The sequence below is a fragment of the Ambystoma mexicanum genome, chromosome 3q (genome assembly GCF_040938575.1).
Source record: "Ambystoma mexicanum isolate Mex_15411 chromosome 3q, UKY_AmexF1_1, whole genome shotgun sequence".
NCBI classification, from domain to species: domain Eukaryota; kingdom Metazoa; phylum Chordata; class Amphibia; order Caudata; family Ambystomatidae; genus Ambystoma; species Ambystoma mexicanum.
Window position 1 is genome coordinate 131244571 of NC_090926.1, and position 23924 is coordinate 131268494.

General features: G+C 49.0%; 1 protein-coding gene across 2 annotated transcripts in view; it reads left to right on the plus strand.

Annotated features, from left to right (window-relative positions):
• Nucleotides 1-20659, plus strand: part of LOC138582215 (cell division cycle-associated protein 7-like) — a 263872-nt gene extending 243213 nt beyond the window's left edge. For both annotated transcript variants that reach the window (XM_069653311.1, XM_069653312.1), the window contains exons 8-9: nucleotides 19594-19730; nucleotides 20206-20659. In XM_069653311.1, coding sequence (XP_069509412.1) covers nucleotides 19594-19730; nucleotides 20206-20242 — 174 coding nt within the window. In that variant the 3' untranslated portion in view covers nucleotides 20243-20659. The remainder of the gene's footprint in view (nucleotides 1-19593; nucleotides 19731-20205) is intronic.
• The last annotated feature ends 3265 nt before the right edge of the window (nucleotides 20660-23924 follow it).

Below are 23924 nucleotides of genomic sequence, written 5' to 3' on the forward strand. Positions count from 1 at the left end.
CTACTTCCATATTATAATTCAGTTCTTTCAGGTACTGTGTCTTTGACTCACTTTGTCTCCCTTCTAAATGTACTCTCACAGCTCCCTCGCCTGTGTTCTCCTTGTGAGTGTCTCTGCCTTCCCTCTGTGTGCGGTATATGCCTTAAAGTGCCCAGTTGTGCCACTTCCCCTCTGGGCTCACCGGTGTTCTGGCAGCTTTGGTGTTGTCCAAGGGAACACCTCCTTCTACTGGCGTCCCACCTGTCCTCCGGTGCCGGATCTGCTTGAATCACCTCATCGGCCTCACTTGCTGCAGGTTTGCTTGTGGCAAACTCGTCCCCTCTGGATCTCTTGTGATGGCGTGAATTGCTTCCCGACCAGGGTCTGGTACCGTGTATCGCCATCTTCCTTGTGCTGTTGGGATTTTAACTGTCCCGGCAACTATCGGATGCTTCAAACCATTAGTGTCTCTAGTTCCAAGGCTTTTACGTTCTGCATTACTCAGGCTCTTCCTGTCCTCAGTACAGAGGGGTTGGGGTGGATCTGTACTACAATAGGCCGTAAAGATTGGTGAACTTTGGGATGCAGGGGTAAGGGGGGGGGAGGGGAGAAATCCCATTGTTCTACCAGTGAGTTGCCTTGCCTCCCACTAGGGTCCCCTCCCCATGTGGTCCTCCCTGTTAAGCAAAGTTTGTATGCCGTACCCTCTGAGAACACTACACAACCATGACTACAGGTCTAAGCAAACCAACCTTTGTAAGTCTGTACTACACAGTTTTGGTAGCGTGTTGAGCAGCCAGGCTCATCTCAAGCGGGTAAATGTGAGCAGTAATGTTACACAGAGAAACCTCTGGGTATTAAGTGCTTTATAAATAACCCATCATATCCTCCCCTCCATTCAGACAGATTGGGACAGCAACTCTGTTGGCGGAAATTTGGTCGCTCGTCTAGCGCTAGGCAGTGGAAGGCCCAGCCTCCCAGCGAGGCTTGGGCTTCTACTCCAGGATTTTTGCCATACAAAAAACCACCCTCAACCTCTCCCTCCCTCTTCAAAAATGCAATATGGTTACGCCTGCGCTCATAGCAGAGACACTGTGCAGGGGAGACTGGACTTGCTCCCTGGATCTGAAGGACGCTCATCTACAAGTCCCTTTTTGGCAGCCTCATTGATCCTTTCTGCGGTTCAGGATCCTGGGCTGCCATTTCCAATGCAAGGTTCTACCCTTCGGCCTCAGCTCAGCCTCCAGGTTGTTTACCAGACTAATGAATGCAGTGGCGGCCCTCCTCAGGGCCACCACTTCTACGCATACCCAGACGACTGGCTCGTCTGGGCGAGATCTCCGGAGGCAGTGCATCACACTTCTACTGCTCTTATGACCACTCTCCACCACACAAGCTGGCATTTTCTATCAACCTCAAGAAGTCTCTGCTGCAGCTTACTCGGAGCTTGACCTTTCTGGGCCTCATATAGGACACAAGCTCAGTTTTTCCCCTTGGAGGACAAGATCATGGCCATCAAGAGGGCCGTAAGTCACCTCGGCCTGGTTGTACCAGCATTTACTGGGGATCATGGCAGCGGTCCTACTGGCTGTCCCCCACACGAGACTCCAGATGAGATTACAGCTGCACTTCGCAGCCTCATGGAATCGGGGCTCCCAAACAGAGCTCTTCAGCATTCCTCCAGCTCTCCACCCAGACCTCACCTGGTGGTCCAAGGACTGCAACCTGGGGACTGGCAGGCACCCCCTCATGTCACCATCACCATGGATTACTCCCTGGAAGGCTGCGGGGGCGGGGGAGGGGGTGCACGCTGGACAACCAGTGTCCATGGAGTCTGTTTCCCGCAGGAGCAAGAATCTTATATCAACTGACTGGAGCTGAAGGCTATCTGGCTAGCTCTCACGACTTTCCTTCTGCTCATTGGGGGCAAAGTCGTCCGGATCCAGATGGACAAGTCCACCAGCATGTATTATGTCAACAGTGGCACCAGGTCCCCTCAGCTGTGCAGCCTAGCGGGCAGCATGTGGGAATGGGCCCTGGAGAACATCTACCTGACTGCAATCCACCTCCTGGGGGAGTCCAACCTGGAAGCGGACAGGCTCAGCAGACTGGGAATGGACTACTAAGAATGGCAATTGAACAATCGGGTCCTGCTCGGGGTCTTCAGCAGATGGGGGCATCCTCAGGTGGCTCTCTTTGCCTCCTGGTCCAACAGGAAGTGCCAATCGAATTTAAACACCATGCCCACCTAGTGTGGAAGGTTATTCTGTTTTGTAGGAAAAAGTATTAAAAATCTGTGTAGTTGAGGTGTACTTGTGTGATTCAAGGTGCAGGGGAGAAAAACAACCCTGGCATATGGGTTGTCAATACAATAGAACCAGAATAAGTTCCCTATTTGGGAACTCCCGTCCCCTGCACACTATCTATGGCTAAACAAGCCCAGTAACTTAAAGTTATTCAAATGAATTTTTCAATAAGAATTTGGTTATCATATTGCGTTCCATACAGGAGGGAATGCACTGTAGAGTCACAATTTATATTTAAGGAAAAAACATTTATGCAAAATTCACAAAAGGTTTTTCAATTTTTCTCAAATTGGTTTATTCCATGCATATATGCCCAATGCGTTTCGAGATTAGTTCTCTTCATCAGGGGCTGTCAATTTCATTCTATTTTCAAAAATCTATAAATACAAGAGAAATACAGACATATCAATCAATTTAAGTATCATAAATTCAAAGGTGTGCAAATAAACATATCAGTCTTCGCTTGTAAATCTAATGGTTGGTCACAGTACCCTCCATTTCACATGTCTTGTTGTAGAACCTCGAATGAGATGTATGTTCAGACATTTTTAGGTATTCGGACAACTTAAACTACAGGATCAGCATTAAAGTATAGAAAGTACCCTAATACCTTTTGCATATGTTTTAACAATTCAAAAAGAAAGCATACCATGTGCTCCTCATGCTGTGAACAGATAAATCCCAATATTTTATAAGGTTAGACTTCGAGGTGTGTTTCAAAGATCCACAGTCCCTAATAAGAATATTATTCATGTAAGTATGAGCCAAGATTCTTTTTACTAATTGATCACTGAGTATCAAGTTAAAAGACACTTACTGCTATGGGATATGATCCACATGGAGTTGTGAATGTCCTGAAGTGGTGTCGTTGAGAGCAGATTTAAGCTTCTGGCAAGGGATCCAGGCTCAACAGGAAACGGTTTAAGTTACTGGGCTTGTTTAGCCATAGATGATGTGCAGGGGACGGGAGTTCCCAAATAGGGAACTTATTCTGGTTCCAATAGGAAGTGCCAGCAGTTTGTGTCCTGTCAGGGGCAAGGCCCCAGGTTCCTGGGCAACACATTTAGATAGTGGAATGGCATGTGAGTGCATGCATAACCTCGCACACCCCTGTTACAAAGGGTGATCTGCAAGATAAGAGAATCGTGTCACCTCTACATCATTCTGATAGCTCCGTGGTGGCACGCAAGACCGTGGTTCTCGGAGCTGCTCGGTCTCTCGGACAGGCCATCTATTCACCTGCTGCTGGGCCCAGCTCACCTGTCGCAGCATGGGGGCACAGTCATCCACCCCGCTCCACAAAAATTAACTCTCGCAGCGTGGTTCCTGAACAGGTCAAACTGAAGCATCTCAGGCTAACCTGGACATCATGCAGGGCGCTAGGAGCAGGGCTTCTAGGAGTCAGTACAAGAGTAAACCGACCAGGTTCTGTCACTGGGCAGACTCTAAGGAGATTGTCCCCTTTACTTGCACATTGAACTATGTGCTCTCATTCTCGGCACACCTCACACTCTCAGGGGTGCCAATAGACACCTGCCGCATCTACTTGGCAGCCATAGGGGCCTAAGGGAATTCTGAGGTTGTCTCCTCCTCCAACCCGGTGGTTAAGCGGCATCTGGCGGGCCTCACCAGGCTCTACCCGCCCATCAAGATCCCACACCATGTGTGGGATCTCAATTTATTGTTGGGTGCCCTGGCGCACAAACCTTTTGAAACAATGGCATCCACAGACATCAGATTGGTCACAAATAAAACCGCTTTGTTGATGGGTCTCACCTCTGCTCGCTGAGTTGGCAAGATTCAGGCTTTGGTGGTATCAAAACCCTATACTACTTTTCACAAAGATAAGGTGGTCCTGGGAACGCACCCTGCGTTCCTACCGAAACTAGTCTCCACTAACGAGGAGATAGTTTTAACTACGTTTTTGTCGCTCCTAAGGACGATGCTCAGAGGGTCTTACACTGTCTGGATGTCAGACGTGCTCTGAAATTCTGTCTGGACAGGACCAAGATCTTCTGCATGTCTGTTGCTCTTGGCGGGTTCAAGGCCAGGTTATCGGGCATCTAAGGCCTCCTATAGCAAGGTGGATGGTTTCGGCCATCCAGGAGGCCTATGAGGAGCAGCACAACCCACTTCTAGCTAACCTGAACGGCCACGCTGTCAGAGCCAAGGCCACAGCCGTTGCATTCCTGTGGCAGGTCCTGTGGCAGATGATCAACAGGGCGGCCACCTGGGCCACCCCTTCAGCTTTCTGTAAGCACTACTGTTTGGACGCAGAGACTAAATCAGATGCGGCTTTCGGACAGGCAGTTCTAAGGAACTTGTCCGCTTAAGGTGGGTCTCCTCTCCACCCTGGGGCTACATTCAGTTGTAATTGCCCATGCAGTATGGAGGAAAGGGGATGGGGCGTAAGAGTAATTATAAGTTACTCACTGTAGTGACTAACCTACTCCTTGTCCATAGCCCCCTTTCCTCCATACGTCCCACCATCCTCCCACCCCCCAACCCATTAGCCCCCCTAATAATACTGGTGTCATTAGGCAATGTTAATATTGTAGACTCATCATTGGGGACTGGAGTGGTGCCGGTGGCCAGTGTCAGGGTAGTGCATGCTCCTAGGGCCGCGCCCCTCTAAATTTAAAGGGATGGATGTTTTCTCTGAAAGTCTCCCCTCCCTATCGAGGGACGCCCATCCAGTATGGTGGAAAGGGGACTATGGACTAGAAGTTAGTCACTATGGTGAGTAACTTATTAATGTATATGCCAATGACCTTGTATTATGTTCATTTAAAAGTAAGAAAAGAGTGTACCTCACTCATGTAAAACAAGTGCCCAGATGCCTACGGGTTAGGTACGCTATACAAATAGCAAAATAAAATGGTAGCAAACAACTTTCCAGTGACATCTAGCATTGATTGGGCTGCAATTCTTAAACTCTAACTGTGAATTCTGTTTAGACACCGGCACCAGTACCACCATCATTAGATTGGTATGATGCCCTCCTGACACCTTACGAGATGGGACCAAAATATCAGCCCAGACTTCAATGTTTTTAAAAAAAAATGTATCATTGGAACATTTGTTGGGTGCTTATACGACTGTATACTGTTTCAAAGCGCCACAAGGCTAAATGGGAACAGGGGGGGGAAACAGTAAAATACAGTTATGGTCCCACTAAGCCTTGTGGCATTTGGGCATGCAAGTGCAGTGAGGAGTGCCGGGGATGGGGATGGTTTGGGGTGGGGGGAGGAAGCAGAGGAGTGGCAAGGTCTGGTGGAGGGCCCAGGAGGGAAGTGCCAAGGGGAGGACTCCAGACTAAGTGCTAGTTCCAGTGACTCCCAAGAGTGGGGATGTAGAGCTGCAAAGCAGGGCAGTGGGGAGGTTTTGGGGGGGGGGCTTGTGAAGGGGGAGAGTTTGCTGGTATCGAATGGGAAGAAAGGCCTGGAATCCTGTGAGATACGCGAGAATCAGGCAAACGGTCACAGCGGCATTGGGGTGATTAGCAGGGAAGGGAAAGAGCAAAGGAGGTAGAGAACAGTCTTGAGCAAATTCGGCTCAAGGGGCAGGTAGGCTGTTCGAGATGGAGGCTCCAGCTGAGGAGACCTGCCACCCCACTCTCTGCTTGGAAAAGCATTTGACAGTCAGTTGGAGGAACGTAGGGCTCTAGCAGGGGAGTATTTAGGGAGGGAAAGTTGGTGATGGTGTGGGCCAGAGCCCCAGAAGACCTTGTGGATGATGCAGAGGTTGAGTTTGATCCTTGGAGCCAGTGGAAAGATTTTGGGGATGGAGAGATACTGTTCCTGGGCTTTAGGCCAAGGAGAGGTCTTGCAGCCCTACTCTGGATAAGCTGGAGGGGTCATAGGGAGGAAAGTGGGAGATTGAGAGGCTGTTACAGTAGTCTAGCATGGAGAGGACAAGAGCTTGGAGACATTGAGCTTCTGTGGGAAGGTGCGGAAAGGAAGAATGCTTCTGAGGTGGAGCTGGAAGTGGGACTTCTTGATAAGATCCATGATATGAGGGATAAAGGTTAGAGCAGAGTCGAAGATAACTCCGAGGTTTTTGGCCTCACGGGATGGGCCCTCTACCGAAGAGGGTGGCCACGGGGTAGGAAGAAAAGAGCCGCAGGTGTCCCAATCTGAAGGATCTCCATCTTACTGGCATTAAGGCAGAGCTCGTTGGCTGCACACCAGGACTGAATGGCGGATGCAGTCAGGGATCAGATAGGAAGATTAGGTAGTAAAGGGAGGTTTGGAGGTTTGAAGGAAGGCACTGTCATCTGTATCACTGGAAATGGGGAGAGAAGGAAGAAAGCCGGTGAGCAAGAGGGGCATGATGGATATTGAAGAGCCATGGTGATAGGATAGAGCCCTGGGGGACGCCACAGCTGGAGAGGGAGGTGGTGAGAGGGCCCAATTGCAGCTGGGAAGGGCGGTTGGTGAAAAGCTCAGCCAATCCAGTGCCGGGTCAGTGATGTAGCGGTTGTCGGAGTAGTTTTATGAGGATGGAGTTTGTGACTATATTATGAGGATGGAATGGTTGACTCTTTCAAAGGCAGAGGAGAATGAGAACGGTGGGAGAATCGGAGTCAAGATTTGCGAACATGGTTTCACAAGTGTTCAGGAGGGCAGTTTCCATGCCTCTGGATGCCTGAAATCCAGAATAATGGTCATGAAGACCACCAACAAGATCAGTGTGGAGGGTCATTTGGGGAGGACCAACTCCTCCAAGGGTTTACCCAGGAAGGGGGTAGTGGAAATGGGGCGATAGCCAGGCCGGAGCAGGGGACAGCCAGCAGACTGCTTATTTAGGAGAGGGTGCACCAGGGAGTGCTTGAGGGAAAGAGCAAGTGGCTACAGAGTGGTTACAGAAGTCGAGAAGTGCTGGTGTGAGAAGAGATGTTGTCCTTAATGGTTCTGGAGGACCAGGGAGCACCTTTTTGGAGGAGACCTTCATAGAGCGGACCACATCTGGTGTTGTGGGCAGGAGCGAGGGCGGGGGGGTGGTAGAGGGAGGAGTCCAGGGGGGCAGGGTTAGGAGTGGAGGAGAGGATGTCCTGGGTTTTTGGTGTGAAGTTGGAGGCCAAAGCAGTGCAGAGCCTGGAAAGGAAGAAGAGGTGGAGACTGCAGCTGGATTGACAAGTTCCTTGCAGATTTTGAAAGGTTTGGCTGTTAGTGACTCCAGAGATGTGGGCCCGCTGCTTGGAGGGGATAGATAAGCGAGCTTGCCTTTTGGAGCTCGTGGCAGGCCACTTTGTCAGAGGGTAAACCCAAGGTCTGCCACTTCCGCTCAGCAACATTGCACTTGTGTTTCAGAGATGCTAGATCAGAGTCGTACCAGCTGTACTTGGGGGCAGGTTTCCGGCAGATACTCATGACTGGGGCAAGGATGTCAAGCGTGTTAGAGATGGAGAGGTGCAGGTTAGGAAGCAGTCTGTGGGGGAGTCTGAGGTGGGGGAGTTTGCAGGGGAGGAAATGAAGGTGGAGGGGAAAGCAGAAACTGACGCTCTTCAAAGGTCGAGTGACTATGAAGGAGGCTGGCAGTGTTGGGGTGGCTCGGATAGAGGGCCAAGGGGACCCAAGTGGGAGGAGTGGTGAGACCAAGAGAAGGGGGGCGGCTGGATTAGAGATGGGAATGTCACCAGAAATGAGGGCATCCATGGTGTGACTGGCAAAAGGGGGTGGGGGAGTTGGGTCAGGCTGGAGGGGAAATTGAGGGAGGGACTCGCAGAGGATACAGAACCAGAAGGTGGGTGATTGAAGGGAGTCGAGTTGGATGTTGAAGTCACCAAGTAGGTGTTTGAAAGAAGGGGCAGGAGGCAAGGTCTGCCCATTCAGAGGAAGAGAGGGGTGGGGGGGGGTTTGGGGCTAGGGGCTCTGTAGATCGGTGCAAGGGGAGAGAGCGGGTATACAATGACTCAATGTGGAGACAAATATCGGCCGTAGGTTCAAAAGGTAAGCCTATCGCATTTACGGCACTGTGTCCTGGATATAGACTTAATCTATAACCCAAAAGGTGTTGGCTAGAAGTCAACACATTTAGATCACTGTTACCAAATCTAGGTGAACCCGGAGCTATGGGTCTCCCAGGGGGTTGAGTCAAGATCTTCTGGATTTTGGGGAGGATATATAAAATGGGCACCCATCCCTTGTCTCAGCTTCTTGTTCATCAATTTTGGATCGTAAACTTTAGATAGTTTGCTTTTAATTTCCAACTAAATCGATCTGTGGGATCTTCAAGCTTTGCATAGCTTACGTCCTCTGCCAATAAAGAATTGCAGTCTGGTATATTCTCCAGCATGGGGTCTGGCATGGATTCACATGCTCATGAATATTCCCCGTCATCAGGCTGGGAATCCTCGGTAAAGAAAAAACCAGTATCAGTTTCGTTTCTGATCTGTCTTTCGTAGTCATAACCAATCAGTGGTCTCTGCGTCATACTGACCACAGCCAATGACTGCCCTCTACCTAAGCCCCGCCTCTGGCAGCCATCTTCAGATTTTTACCGCACGTTCATGGGTTGGGATCCTCGTGCTATTGCTCTCGAGCGTTAGTGCTATTTTTTCACGTTTTTCTCAAAAACTGTTTTTTTCGGTCAAAAGAGCCTCAAGCTCCACCGACTCCAACGGGGACCCGTGTCAGATTCGTCTGCGCCCGTCAAGGGTGAAGATTTCGTAGAGCTACGCTTTTGGAGGACTCCAGAAGTTTTCTCAGGCCCGTCCCGGACATGGCCCAGGAGAAGGGAAGCTCGACGCCCGGAAAGCTGTTCAGGGTCTGCCCTGGATGCCAGCTGCAGAACGTCTTTAAGGAGGACGAACACTCCTTTTGTCTCTACTGCTTACATGAGGACAAGACGCACGTGGAGAAGGACTGTGCGTTTTGCGGCAACATGTCGGAGCGGACCATGAAGGACCGCCATCAACGTCTCGCCAACTGGCTGGAAGGGAAGAGCCCGTCCGGCGAGAAGAAGAGGAAGAAATCTGAGCGGTCTTCTAAGACCTTTGAGGACGCCCTGGCGACGGGGGTCCAACACAAGGCCAAGCACCGCGAGTCCGCTGGCACCGGGAGCGCCGAACGGTCGGGCTCTACGGGCGCCAGGCAGGGCGCACCCTCCCCGGTACTATCAACCACGAGCCAACGCTCTGGGTCGGGTAAGGAAGGCCGAGCACCCGGCGAAGCTCCTGGAGAGGCCCCGGTCGAGCTCAAAGGCCCCATCGGAGGGGGAGCGAGGCAGTGTCCCCTCCCTCAAGGATAAGGCGGTGAGCGCACCTAAGGTGGTGAAGGCCTTAATCCATCCGGCCAAGGCCTGTATCGAGACTGTCGCGGCGGCCCTGGCTCAGACTGTGGAGGCTACGCCAGTGGTGGCGACCTCGGGGCTCAGACTCCCTGCCACCTCGGAGGGAGTCCTCTTTTATGCCCATCGATAGGACCCCCGTGAAATCTACGGCGGAGAATAAAAAGGGGGGGGGCAGGGTGTCGTCGTAGACTCGGCTTCAACCTCGGAGGAAGAGCTGATCGAGGTCTTAAGCCACGGCCTCGGCGTGGAAGAAGACCGGCCCGTCGGGATGGACCCCGACGCGGGTGACGACGACATCGTCGAGGGCGCCGACGGGGCCCCTGATCGCCCGTCGGATTCCCCTCTGCCGGCGCCGCAAGACAACTCGGCGGCCATTTTGTTGGCTATACAGTCCTTCTGCTCGGAGATAAGGACGAGACTACCGTTGCCAGCGGAGGAACCACTCCCGTCGGGGGACCGAGAACCGGGACCTTCTGGCGTTCCTCCTCCCAAGAAAAGAAGGATTCATCCTCCACCTCCTTTTCAGCCGTCGCGCCCCGTCCAGCCCTCCTCCCCGTCCAGGACTCGAGGGGATGATACGGGGACTGACACGGCCGCGACGGGTACGGACGACGAGGTCTACGACGAGGATCTTCCGTCGTCACCTCCCACCAGGGCTTCTCCGCCCGACGAGATTGGATCGTCCACTCCATGATCGCCAGGGCATCCGAACTTTTCCAACTCTGCCCTGAGGAGAAGAAAAAGGAAGGATTCAACGGCGCGAGGCCAAGAGGAAGACGGTCCTTGCGGTGCCTCTACTGGACGACTCCTCAAGAACCCTTCCACGACGCCAGCTAGAAGAGACCGGTACGAAAAGTACCGGGTCCCAGACGCGGCCCCCCTGTGCCTCTGGGCGCAGCCTACCCCGGACTCCCTCGGCGAGGGAAAGAAATTGGACTCTATGGGACCCAGGGTCATCTCGTCTGCAGCGACGACGATTAAGGCGGCCAACGCCTTGGCTATCGTGGCCCGCTACGACAGGGAGCTATGGTACAAACTGGCTCCCCTGCTGGACTTCCTACCGGACGACAAGAGGGCGGACGCCCTGGAGATCCTACAGGAAGGTGAGGTGGCGTCGGACCACGCCATCACTATTGCGACGGACATCGCCGATACGGGATTTCGCCAGTTGGGCAACGGCGTGTGCCTTAGGCGGCGTGGATGGCTCAAGGCTACGGACTTCCGTCAAGACGTACAGACCAGAGTCCTGGACATGCCGTTCGATGGGAACAACCTGTTTGGGAAAACAGTGGACGATTCCCTTCAGGCCATTAAAGCGGACACGGAGACGGCCCGGGCCCTTGGGGTTCTTCAACAACGACGGCCGCCCTTTCGGAGCAGCGGAGGCAAGGGTGCCTCCAAAGGCTCCGGCGGCGGTTTCTCCACCTACCGCCAAGCGGCCCGCTCGTCGTCTCAGGAGGCCTATAGGGGACGAGGCAAGTCGGGCGGACCCCGCCGTTGTCGTCAAGGCGGCAAAGCCTCGTCGAAACAGGATTGAACCGACCGTGGGGTCGGGCCCCCACCGAAGCACCCCGGTGGGAGGCCGGCTGGCGAGCTTCGTCAGCGTGTGGGAGTCCATCTCCACCGACCGTTGGGTGTTGGACGCCTTAGCCCGGGGCCACGCGCTCGAGTTTCAAAGAAGGTGCCCGCGCGTCCCCCCCGTGGCCAGGAAAGAGCTTCACGTCCCGCAGCTTCTCCGGGAGGTAAAGGCGATGCTCAGGAAGGGCGCCATCGAACTCGTTCCAAAGACTTCGGGGCTCCGGAGTTTACTCGAGATACTTCCTCGTGAAGAAGAAGACGGGAGGATGGCACCCCATCCTAGACCTGCGACGTCTGAACAAGTTCATCAAGGCTCAGAAGTTCCAGATGGTCACCCTCCAGCACGTCCTGGGTCAGCTGGAGGAAGGAGACTTCCTGTCGTCGTTGGATTTGGAGGATGCCTACTTCCACATTCCCATCCTAAGGGGGCACCGAAAATTTCTCAGGTTTGTGGTCCAAGGGCGTCACTACCAGTTCAAAGCCCTCCCCTTCGGACTACGGTCGGCACCCAGGGTTTTCACCAAGTGCCTTGCACCGGTGGCGGTGCAGCTGCGCCGAGAGGGGATCCACGTCTACCCCTACCTGGACGACTGGCTCATCCGAGCCAAGACGAGGGAGCTCGCCGTGGACCACACGGCAAGGACCGTCCAGCTTCTCACGGACCTGGGATTCTCTGTGAACTACGCCAAATCCCACCTGGTACCCGCGCAAGGCGCACTGTTTCTGGGAGCGAGGCTCGACAGTGTCCCTTCTGGCCTCCCCGTCGGAGGAGAGGACCAGGGCCATCCTGGGCAAGGTACAACGGATGTTGGTGGCCGACGCGGCCAAGGTGAGGTCCATCAAGTCCCTCCTCGGAATGATGTCTTCCTGCATCTACCTCATCCCCCTGTGCAGGCTCCGGATGCGCCCGTTGCAGGAGTTCCTGGACACGCGCTGGATCCAAACGACGGGCAGCTTCGAGGAAAGGATCACACTCGACGAGAGTTTCCGACGAGCGATCCGGTGGTGGGGCACCCGCGCGCATCTGACGGCGGGCATGGACTTCCAGACCCCAGCCCACCAGGAGACAGTGACCACGGATGCCTCCCTGGAAGGGTGGGGAGCGCACACCGAAAATCTGCACGCAAGAGGCCTTTGGCTCCCGACGGAGAAATCACTACATATCAATGTCCTAGAGCTCCGTGCAGTGTTTTGGGCCCTCAGGTCCTTCCTTCCATCCCTCAAGGGCAAGGTGGTGAGGATCTTCACCGACAACACCACCACCATGTTTTACATCAGGAAACAGGGCGGAACCAGGTCCCCAGCACTGTCCAAGGAGGCGCAGGACCTGTGGCATTGGGCCGTCGCCCAAAGGATGTTTCGGGTGCCGTTTCATCTGGCAGGGATAAAAAACACCATTGCCGACTCACTCAGCAGGGAGCTGCGCTCGTGCCACGAGTGGGAGCTACGGCAGGATCTAGTGGATCGCCTCTTCCGACGGTGGGGCACACCCCAGATTGACCTGTTCGCGACGGCGACGAACTCCAAGTGCCGGAGGTTCGCCAGCAGGTTTCCCCAGGCGAGGAGCATGGGCGATGCTTTCTCGTTCCCCTGGGAGGGCCTGTTCCTTTACGCGTTCCCTCCATTGCCACTGCTAATTCGACTCATCAACCAGCTCAAGAGGTCACGGTGCAGGATGATCCTCGTCGCACCTGCGTGGCCGAGGCAGATATGGTTCCCGGACCTTCTGGACTTGTCAGCGTCCCCGTCAATCAAGCTGCCGGTGGACGCGGATCTACTCTCCAGGGAAGGAGGCGCCATCCTCCACCACGACCCGAAATCGCTGAACTTGCAGGCCTGGCTCCTGCAGCGCTAGAGTTTGAAGGATACGACATACCAGCCGACTGCAGAGAGGTTCTTGCAAAGGCCAGGGCGTCCTCGACTCTTAAATGCTACGGACACAAATGGAAGAGGTTCTCTGTCTGGTGCCACGCACAGAAGATTAACCCTCTACGGATTACGGCTCCCCAAGTACTGCCGTACCTGCTGACGCTGGCCAAAGCTGGACTGGCACACGCGTCCATCAAGATTCATCTTGCTGCGATCTCCCGATACACCAGAACCACGGGGCGGACGTCCTTGTGGTCTCATTGTCTGGTGAAAGAGTTCATGAAGGGACTGTTCAGATCGTTCCCGCCGGTGAAGGCTCCGGCCCCGGCGTGGGAGCTCAACGTGGTGCTGACCAAGCTCATGGGACCTCTGTTCGAGCCTCTGCACTCGGCCCCGTTGAAGTTTCTGTCGTGGAAAACAGCGTTTCTTGTGGCCATCACCTCCGCACGACGAGTAGGAGAGATCCAGGCCCTTTCCTGCAAGGCCCCGTACTTGACTTTTCACGACACGAGGGTAGTGCTCAGGACGCACCCCTCCTTCAGGCCCAAGGTGCCGTCGGACTTCCACCTCAACGAACCCTTGGTGTTGCCTGTGTTCTTCCCGTCGCCTTCGTCGCCGGCTGAGAGGACTTTGAACTCGCTGGATGTGGCTAGAGCGCTGAAGTTCTACGTGGACCGCACGAAGTGTTTTCGGAAGACGTCACAACTCTTTGTGAATTTTGGACCTGTCAATCAGGGGAAGGCACTCTCGAAGGCTTCCATTTCCAGATGGCTCTCCGGCTGTATCATGTACTGTCATCGGTTGGCAAACCGACCGCTGCCTGGCCGTCCGAGAGACCATTCCACCAGAGCGATCGCAGCTACCACGGCGTTCCTTTCTGGTGTGCCCCTGCTGGACATATGCAGGGCTGCTACGTGGAGGTCGACGCACACCTTCACGAAATTCTACTGCGTCGATCGGGATTCCAGGGAGGAGTCCAGGGTCGGCCAAGCAGTGCTGCGCAACCTGTTTGCCTGAGGTGAGCCTGGTGAGGAGGTAAGATGCTTAATGTTGAGTTTGATGTAATGCTTAATGTTGAGCCTTTGCCACCTCCCGTGGTTGTGCATGTGTGTACTGCTATGTATTCTTTATTCATGAGCATGTGAATCCATGCCAGACCCCATGCTGGAGAAGGAACAAGTTACTTACCTGTAACTGTTGTTCTCCAGCATGGGTCTGGCATGGATTCACATGCGAACCCTCCCGCCTACCCCTCTGCGGCTCTTCACTTGGTCATACTGCCACTTCACGTGCTTCCAAATCTGAAGATGGCTGCCAGAGGCGGGGCTTAGGTAGAGGGCAGTCATTGGCTGTGGTCAGTATGACGCAGAGACCAGTGATTGGTTATTACTACGAAAGACAGATCAGAAACGAAACTGATACTGGTTTTTTCTTTACCGAGGATTCCCAGCCTGACGACGGGGAATATTCATGAGCATGTGAATCCATGCCAGACCCATGCTGGAGAACAACAGTTATAGGTAAGTAACTTGTTCCTGCCTCTACATCCCATAACACAATTCCTCCACCTTTGTCAGCCTATATAAGACTGGGATATTGCCTAGATTCTGAATCTACTCCTGATTGGTCAGGTTGGCATGCATAAATCATTCTCTTATCCAAAGACTTGATCTCTTTGAACTTTTTCTCAAATACTAGATTCTGCAGAGAAGCTGTGAAAAGGAGGGTAAAACTTAGGATTGCGAAGTCCTGTTGGATTGTCTAAAACTCGTGATTGTCCTGAAAAAAAAAATCTTTCAAAGGATTTTGCATAGAAATTGGTGAAAATCCATTCTGAATAAGGGACTGGGCTTTGTTGTCACAAAACATATGATCAATTTCAATTCAATGTGTTCAGTTTAAAAGAATAGAAAAGATAACTTGACTTCCGTTCCAACCTTTTTTGCCTGTGCCCAAAAAAGATGTCAGTCTAGTTTGATACCTGCCTCTGGCAGATCTTTAACTATATGCTGTCTGATTCGTTCACATTATCGTAAGTGGGCTTTGAACAGGCTTTTCCTCCATGTAAGAAGCCAGATAGCGACCCTGGGGGTGACAAAATGGACGAATTCCACACCAGCAGGTGAAGGAACAATCCAGTACCAAATGATGTAGACAAAAGTCAAATGATTGTACGGTTTTCAGGGACTCTCCACAATGTGCGGTAAAAGGAAATCTGAGGATTGCTGCCAGGGGTGGGGCTAAATGAGGCCGGTCTATTGGCTGTGGGGCAATATGGCCAAAAATGGCAGCCTGTGGAGGGGACTATTCAAATCACACGTGAATCTATGAAAGAGCCAATCCTGGAGAAACGAGATCAATGTAATGAGGAGAGCGCCTTTTTGCCAAGCCCTTGATTAAGTGGTGATTAACTCTTCCATGGACGGCTGGGGAACCACCCTGAAATCTGTTTGGGACCATCTCCTGTGTATGGTGAGACGAAACTATCTACAACTTTTGGGCATAGCGCTAAAATCTTTCCAGCTCATGATATGGAACAGGATGTACAATCAGAATAGACGGAATGTTCTAGATCAACACGCAGGGAGGAACAAGCTCTCAAGCTCCATGCAAGCTAGCAGTGGAGACATGCAATTGGGCATAGTCAGGGTATACGTCTCAGAGCCATTCACTTACAGAAGAGGACAATATGGTAGCGGACAGATTGAGCTGACGGAACCACCCCTTGCAAGTGGGAGCTGAATCGGGTAGCCCTGAACATGGTATGCAACACCTGGGGCAACCAGAGGTGGATCCACTTGCCAAGGAAGGGAACTCCAAATGTCCTCTCTTGGGCCGGTCCATGCAGGATCTCTGAGATGCAGTTCAGATCTCTTGGAACGATCTTTGCTGCTATGCATGCCCTCCACCCAACCCCCTCTCCTGCAGATGGTCATTCGCAAGCACAGCTATTCGGTGGCCTGCAGGATGAAAAAACCCCTCACTGGCCCACCAGTGTGTGTGGTTCTCAGACTACCTACACCTGTCTCAGTAAATGCCCATTCAGTTGCAGACAAAGCAACTTCACCTGTTAAAACAGGAAGGATCCGTGATTCACCAAGCCCCAGACAACCTAGTCCTCAGTCTGGTTCCTTAGGAGTTAACTGTGGGACCTCTTGGGCTTTCTCTCCTGAATTTACAGAATTCTGAGAGCACAGAAGGAATAAACCAGACCTTAATATAGTTCTGGCTGTGATTGCCCATAAACCTTTTGAGCCAGTGACCGCCGCAGACAATAAGTTGGTCACGTGGTAGACTGCACTTTTAGTTGCTTTAACCTCTGCACGTTGCGTTGGTGAAATTAGTGTTTCCTGCTACAGAGCCTTATACAGTGTTGCAGAAAGACAAGGTGGTCCTGAGAACACAACTTGGATTCTTGCTGAAGATTCTTTCAGCCTTCCATATCAACCAGGAAATGGTATTTGCCACTTTCTATTGAGACCCCACTGTTGAGGTTGACAACGTTTTAGCATTGAACATTTTTGGTCCTCTCCAGGTAGAACTTTAGAGGTCTGATGCTCTTTCCGGGGTACACAGGCTTCCAAAGAATTGTACAAACTGCAAGGCAAACCGCCACCGTCAGGTAAGCATGTGCATGCTGTCTGGGCTAGGGCCACATCAGTAGCCTTTCAGCAGCTAGCACTGTGTAACATCCTAAGGAAGGCAGTGACCTGGCGACTCACTCTGGCTTCTATAAACTCGAGACACCATTGCTAGAACAGATGTGATTATGGGACAGGCAGTACTGAAAAACCTGTTCACAAATAATTTGTAACAAGGTATGGGGTGTTGAAATCGCCCATGGAGTATGGAGTAAAGGGGACGGGACATGGTAATAAAGTTAGTCTCTAAAGTACACCTAATCCACTTTGCTCCATACATCCCACCACGCATCGCTCCCATATTAAAAAGCTGATGGACTGAACTGTCTTGCGTCTTACACAAAGGGGACTGGCATGAAGTGCCAGTGGGCGGGCTGGCTGGCTGGCTGGCTGGCTGGCTGGCTGGCTGGCTGGCTGGCTGGCTGGCTGGCTGGCTGGCTGGCTGGCTGGGTGTTATGCCTGTACCTCCACATGCTCTAAATTTAAAAAAGGTTAAGTGTGTTTTTGCAAGGCAAAATGATTTCAGTCCTGTCCCTATGCATGGATTCCCATGCAGTATGGAGGACTATGGATTAGAAGTGCTTCAATCACTACAGTGAGTAACGTTTTATTCACCCAATCTCTCCTTTTCTTATTGGCTCTCTTGTTGGCATGGGGCCATAATGTTGACCAGAGCCTTTTCTTATGAGGGAGGACTTTCATTGCACGTGCAGCACAAGTCTTCCATACTGAATTAAGCAAATGTAGCTCAACACTACGTGTGTATGCAATAACGTGCGTCCCTCTAAAGCATACCATTGCTAGCCGCATGTCCAGATCAACATATTGTGCCAGTTGTACCTCATGCCCAGATTCCCCTAGTAAAAAGCTACCAAACAAACCATCTCTATACTAGTCTATCATTAAGCCCTGTAATGTCTGGGCTCCTCCAATCAGTCTTTGTTCAGTTTGCAACAACTTTCTTCCATGTACTCTGCAATAAATTTATTTTAAGAATGATCCGTTTGAAATCTGGATAATAAAATGTACTAAATGTGATTGCATGTTTAAATTATGTAAACAGCCACGCTGTTGCAGTATGCATAACTTCACTTTTAGCTTAATTTGCACTATAGGTTTTATTGCATGGGTACATGATGGCATAGATTGAACATGTAGTATTACAGTTGTCGGACTAATCTGCCTCCATGGTGGTTTCTGGCCAAGGTCCACCTGTTTTTTGTGGCATAAGGGCAAGCTGCACAGGAACACTGTCCCCACATCCTCGTAATGGTATTGGTGGAAATCCCCTGATATTTTGCTGCTATTGCTTCTCAACTAGGTTCTCGAGCTCGGTAGGCAAACTGGGGTTTAGCCAGTGGTCTCTTGCCACTCAGAAAACACTAGCATTTTATTATTTTTATTATGACAGGCTTTAAATGGTAACATTACTCTTTAGTCATGTTGATTCTTACTCTTCAAAATCTCTATTTAGATTGAGCAAGATATTTTCTGAATAAATTACTTTCCAAATCTTCAACATAAACGTTAGCTACATTGGGTGCTACAATAGTTTCCATGAACCTACTACTGATGGGTATGTAAAATATATTGTTGAATGTGAATAAATTATCTTTCAATGATATCTGAGGTTTATAAAACTGATCTTGTCATGTTGATCGACTCTCTATAACAGGGGCCCAAAAATCAATTTAATTTGATATGCATTGATTTATAAATGTTTAAATGTCAAATTACGTCACAAATAAAGGTTTTGATTGGCTAGCCAGCAAATTAAAATCTTTCACTGTTTTACCATACTTTGAATTTATGTAGGAAACAACAATCTACTGTACTTCTGATTCTCTCCGCTTGCACATCTGTAATTTAAGATTTATTGTAGCCTTTCTACAAGTCAAACCAAGCAGAATGGCCTCGACTGCTATCCCATTAGCCCAACCTGCAGGACTTGCGCAAAGCCAAATTTACAATCGCTCGTCAGTTTGTCAGCAAGACAATGGTATCACTTAATTTCATTTATTTGTTGACCTTAACCAGTGAAGCATCTAAGCAAGTTTTGCTAAATTGATTACTACGCTGTCTTTGTAAATCTACTTTTAGTGAAAAACTCTGCCTATACCATATAAGGGTCTCTGCAGTTTTGAAGGCCAACTATTCCACTCAAATGAATACAAACTGTTCTGCCTTTCACCAAATTCTCTGCTTGTCATGCTTCATGTTAGAATGCTCTAGTTGCCTATATTGGCATATTTTCCTTAGATGCATAGTGCTCCTTTTTGTAACAGAAAAAACTATTTCTGCCGCCTTCCCCTGATTCTAATTTTCAATCCCCCCACATCGGATCGGACTTAATTGAGGTTGCTTAACCTAATGCTTACCACAAACTATGCCCCATAAAACATGTTGGCGCTCTCTAGTTTAGTATGAGCTAACAACAATTGGTTATGTTGTGTACTTTTTAAATTTATTTTAAGAAGTCAACTGTTCCACCAATTTCTACAGTGATGCTACTTTCAAGATTCTCGTGTCTAGAATACACATTTCGGTTCTTTTAAAAAATAAACCTGCAGAATCTTTAAGATCTATAATTTTGCAAACCATAATCTGAACGCAGAGCAGCATCAACACATTTTTTGGGATGAGTTTCCTTTGGTGTAATGGGTAAAGCAAAGTAATTTGAGGGGCACTTTCCATATCACACATTCATCTAGATTTCATTGCAGGCAGTCTGTAATCAGTAGCTGCTGTGCATCTATGGCAGTGGTGCGTGTGCCTTGAAGACCCCATTCACCTTCCCCTCTCAGGACCCTACCTTTCTACAGAAGTCTGCAGGAAACTAGATCAAAACAAAAAAATGTTACCAAAGTGAAAATATTTTCTTTCTGCTTGTATTAACCAAACACTTGTTTTTCATTGGTTTTCCTCAGGACTGGCAGTGCCCACCCTGCCGTGGAATATGTAACTGCAGTTTTTGCCGCCATCGAGAAGGCCGCTGTGCTACAGGCATCCTCTTCCCTCTGGCACAATACCACGGCTTTAAGGATGTTCACTCTTACCTGAATAGGTGAGACCGCTGATCCTGGGCCAGAGAATTGGCAATAGGGTGGGGCTTGGTGTTGAGGAGATAGGGAGGGGTGGTAGAAGGCTCCTACAGTGCAAACTGTATGCTGAAAATAAGTTTATAGCTGGTCCACCACTTGTTTTGTATGACCCACTACTAACATGATGTGCACATCAACTCCAGTTCTGAGACCAAGCAACGAGCCATTATAGCCCATCTGTTTTTTGTTTTTCTTCGTCCAGCTAGCTTTTGTTGTTCTGCCCCTAGTCGCCTTTTCCTTGTCCTCAAATGATGACACATTTCATCTGCTTTGTTCTCACTTTTCATATAGTTTGAAATGCTATGGTTCTACTAGAAGTTTGAACGTTTACCACTATAATTCAAGTTTGCAATTGGGCACAGAGAATTGACCTGCAGTAATCGGTTTTGTGAAAGTCTTTCGCTTGCTGATATATACATTTTCATTTGTCTATTTCAGCTTGCGTAATGTCAAGGAGGATGATGAAAGTGAATAGCCAAGGTTACCAACACCATTAGCCAACTCTTTAAAATGAAGCTTCTTTGTAATATTTGGCCTAACTGCATAGCACTTTGTGTTCTTTGAACAGAACTGTGAAATGGTCACTCCATCTAGAACATGAGGAAACCGGAGTGCCTGCCATCTTGGAAAGTAGGATGTGGTAGAGGCTTGTTTGAACCTTGCTATTGTACTCCTTTCTTGATGGTGATGGTGAAACAACTTTCTGATGCCATCAAGGGACTGGTAGAATGGCTGGCTGGAAATTTCAAACCCAGTTTGGTTAGATGTGCAAATATGGTCGAAAGCGCTACATTTGGACCACGCAACTATGTACAGCACTTGTTTACTTGTTTTTACTAAAACGTTTTATTATTTAGTTTGACACATTGGTAATAAAGATAGGTGTCTTGTATTTTCTTTTCATCTTTATGCTTCATTGCATTGCTATCACTTTTCACCACTACGTGTCATGACCTGCAATAAAGTACCTTTTTGTTTGCTTTTAAATGGAGGCTTGTTTGATGCAGCTCTTAAGCGGGGCACCTGAAAGTGTGTATTGGAGAAAATACTGATAAGTGCATGTTTTCACCTCCCTTCAGGGGATTTGTCACCTCAAATTCGACAAGCAAAGCTTGTCCATTTTAATTTGTGGTCTATGCAAAATCACCAACTTGTTACCACATTTTCACGAACAGAAAAATATGCAGACGTTCAAGGATTTTTTGTAAACTGATGGTTTATTTGTTCCTAGGCTGTTACAATGTTAGTAATATGCCTCCCAGTTGCAGTGATTCATACTCCAATTCTCCAATATTTGTATATATGGAAATTAGGGTGCTTGAAGATTGTTGCAGGTAACCTTCTGCAAAATGAGACACAAACCTAACCAGTATGAATCCAAATGTATGGATCTGAGCATGAAGAGGATCTGCTTCACTCTGAGATTAGCTGATTAAAATAATAAAACAAGATTACATTGATGGGGGAGGGGGGAGTGGAGGGGCTGGGGGGAACTGAAGCACAACCAAAATTAGTCACGATAAACCATTAACATTTGACAGTCAGCAAGAAACAATGCTATCTCCGAATTGATGATTTAACATAAACTGTTTCCTAATAACATACCAATTTTTGTCTATTGGGTTACACACTTGAAGAACCTGTACCACCTTTAATGTGACTGTCTCATGACCAGCAATCAGTCTATCCCAAAACTTTTCAAACAATAGGCCTTGTTCCCTATACACATGTCTTCGTAGCTGGTTCACTCTTACTTCCCAAGTTCCCTCGCAGTTCATTAGTAGCCATCTTCTGTCTCACGGAATCATTGCAAATGCCACACAGCTTCTGCGCTTCAACTCCCTCCCCCCATTTAGTAACCACCTCACCTGTGCGAACTATATTCAAACGAAATCTAAGGAAACTGCCTTGCCCTCCTGTCTGGAAATTCTTAGATATTTTGGCAAGAAGCCTAGTTTTGTTTTCCAGAATTGAGAGCGATGTTCCCAAAGAAGCTTTAAGCATAGCTTCTATAATTGTGATCCAGTCTGCTCGTTGTATTGACTTCTTGAATTTCAAGGGATTGAGAATCGGTGTTGGCTCCTATTAGAATCCCATGTACCAGGGATTTCAGGTTTGCCAACCTAGTTGATTGAGGTGATCTTTAATGTCCCCATACAGTGTGTGCTCCTTAGATGTATTAATCATGCGAAATAGAGACACCAACTTCTAATCGGCATGGCATCTCGATTTTAAGCCAAGCTCATACCTCAAACATGTTGAGAGACTATTTGGGAGACTGAGAATACTCTTCAAAATTAGCCCTTATCATTTATGCATTTGGAGTTCCATGCTAGTGGTTTTGCCTCTAATCCGTAGAAGATCAGTGACCACTTTGGCTGTATAGCATTTAATGAGTGGAATTGGTGAGAATGTACTATTTGTTCCGTAGTTTGTTCATTTGAGTTGAAAGATGCGGAATTTTTTGCTCTACTGTCTGTATCTGTGAGGGGAATATTTGGCAATGCATAAGCACGGAAACCCAGATTACTGCCTCCACTCTTGGGATTATCTGACCCTCCAGTGACCATTGGAAGTTTTGAATCTTTCTCCCTGCTGTTTTGAAGATCATTATTTTGGATTTTGCTGGATTGATTGCAAGATAGTTATCTTTTGCATATTTGCCCACTGCATTTAACAGATGTTGCAGCCCTGCTGGTGTTTTGTCCACTAGGGTGATGTTGTCTGTGTAGGCTAACCAACTGATTTTGCAATCATTAATTTTTGGGCTTGCCAATGACACTTTAGCCAGTAATTTATTTATTCCCTTCCCCTTCCCCATATGTCTCCCAGGTATAAAAGGTATACATTGAATAAAAGGGGAGCCACCATAAAGCCTTGTCTTACTCCCCTTTCTACCTTTTATATATTCTGATAGGTGGCCTTGTTCATCCAATCTGACTTTATGGTGATGTCTTTGTGGAGGTCCACTAGCATGGCCAAGATGTATTTCGGTATCCCCATTGTAGTTTTTCCCAGAGATGGTCTCCGTTTACTTTTACAAAGGCCTTGGAGACGTCTCTCCAGGCTCCATATAAAGGAGTCTCCCCATTTCCCCTTGCTTGTTCGCTGAAAATTCCCAAAGCCAATCCATTCACTGCTGTTGAAAGCCCTTTGTGGAAACCTGTCAAACTTTGGGAGGATATGCTCTCTCAACACATTTTTCCAAGTCCTTCAGCAATAGTTTCATAAATAGCTTGCTTTCAATGTCAAGGAGGGCGATTGGCTGGTAATTTCCTGGTTCAAACTGATGGCCTCATAACTATGGCGTTCTTCCATGATGGAGGGAAACCCTTCTCTTCCAGAAGATCATTGGAATATAAGGTAAGCAACCTAGTCCAAAGTCCTGAGTTTTATTTTTCAAGATTTTATTTATTCATTTAGTACCTTACATAAACAATAAAATATTTTAAAATACAAATAAATACAACCTAGTAGTCTAATGTTTAAAAGAATAACGGAAGGACAGAAGTCAAGGTGAACAAAAACAGTAAAAGTAATAGAAAGTGAAAGAAACAAAATTAAGTAAAATTACAAAATCGAGAGAACCCTAGAATGCGAATAAATAACTAGGCATAAAGATCATGAAATGCACCCCAGAGCCTCTAATTTGTCAAGCTGGTCCTTTGCGTTAAAAGCTATTTTCTCTCGCCTAGACTGAAGTGACAAACTCTGCAACCAATCCTCAATATTGGGGGCAGGTGAAGTGTCACTTTTCCAAAATTTCAGAATTCGCTTCTTAGCTAGAACAAGGGCTCTACGTGCCCAGTACCTTTTGCTTGCAGACTGTCCAATGCTTAACGGAATTAAATCTAGCACACCAAGTGGATCTCTGGTTATAGATAAATCCATAACTAGTTCCATTCTCTGCAAAACACCAACCTAGCACTTGCAAATTGCTGGCTGCATTACCACTGTTTGTTGCCTTTATTATTTATTGTTTTCTGTTTCTCCTCCGCTTTGCACTTTCCACTTCTCCCCCTTCCATGCACTTTTCCCCCTCCCCCATGCACTTGCACGTTCTCAATGTCACTGGGCCTAGTAAGATCGCTGTTTTGGTCTCCCCTGCTCCCCTCCCTTGCCTTGTCGCGCTCAAACAGTTATGTACGAGCGCGATA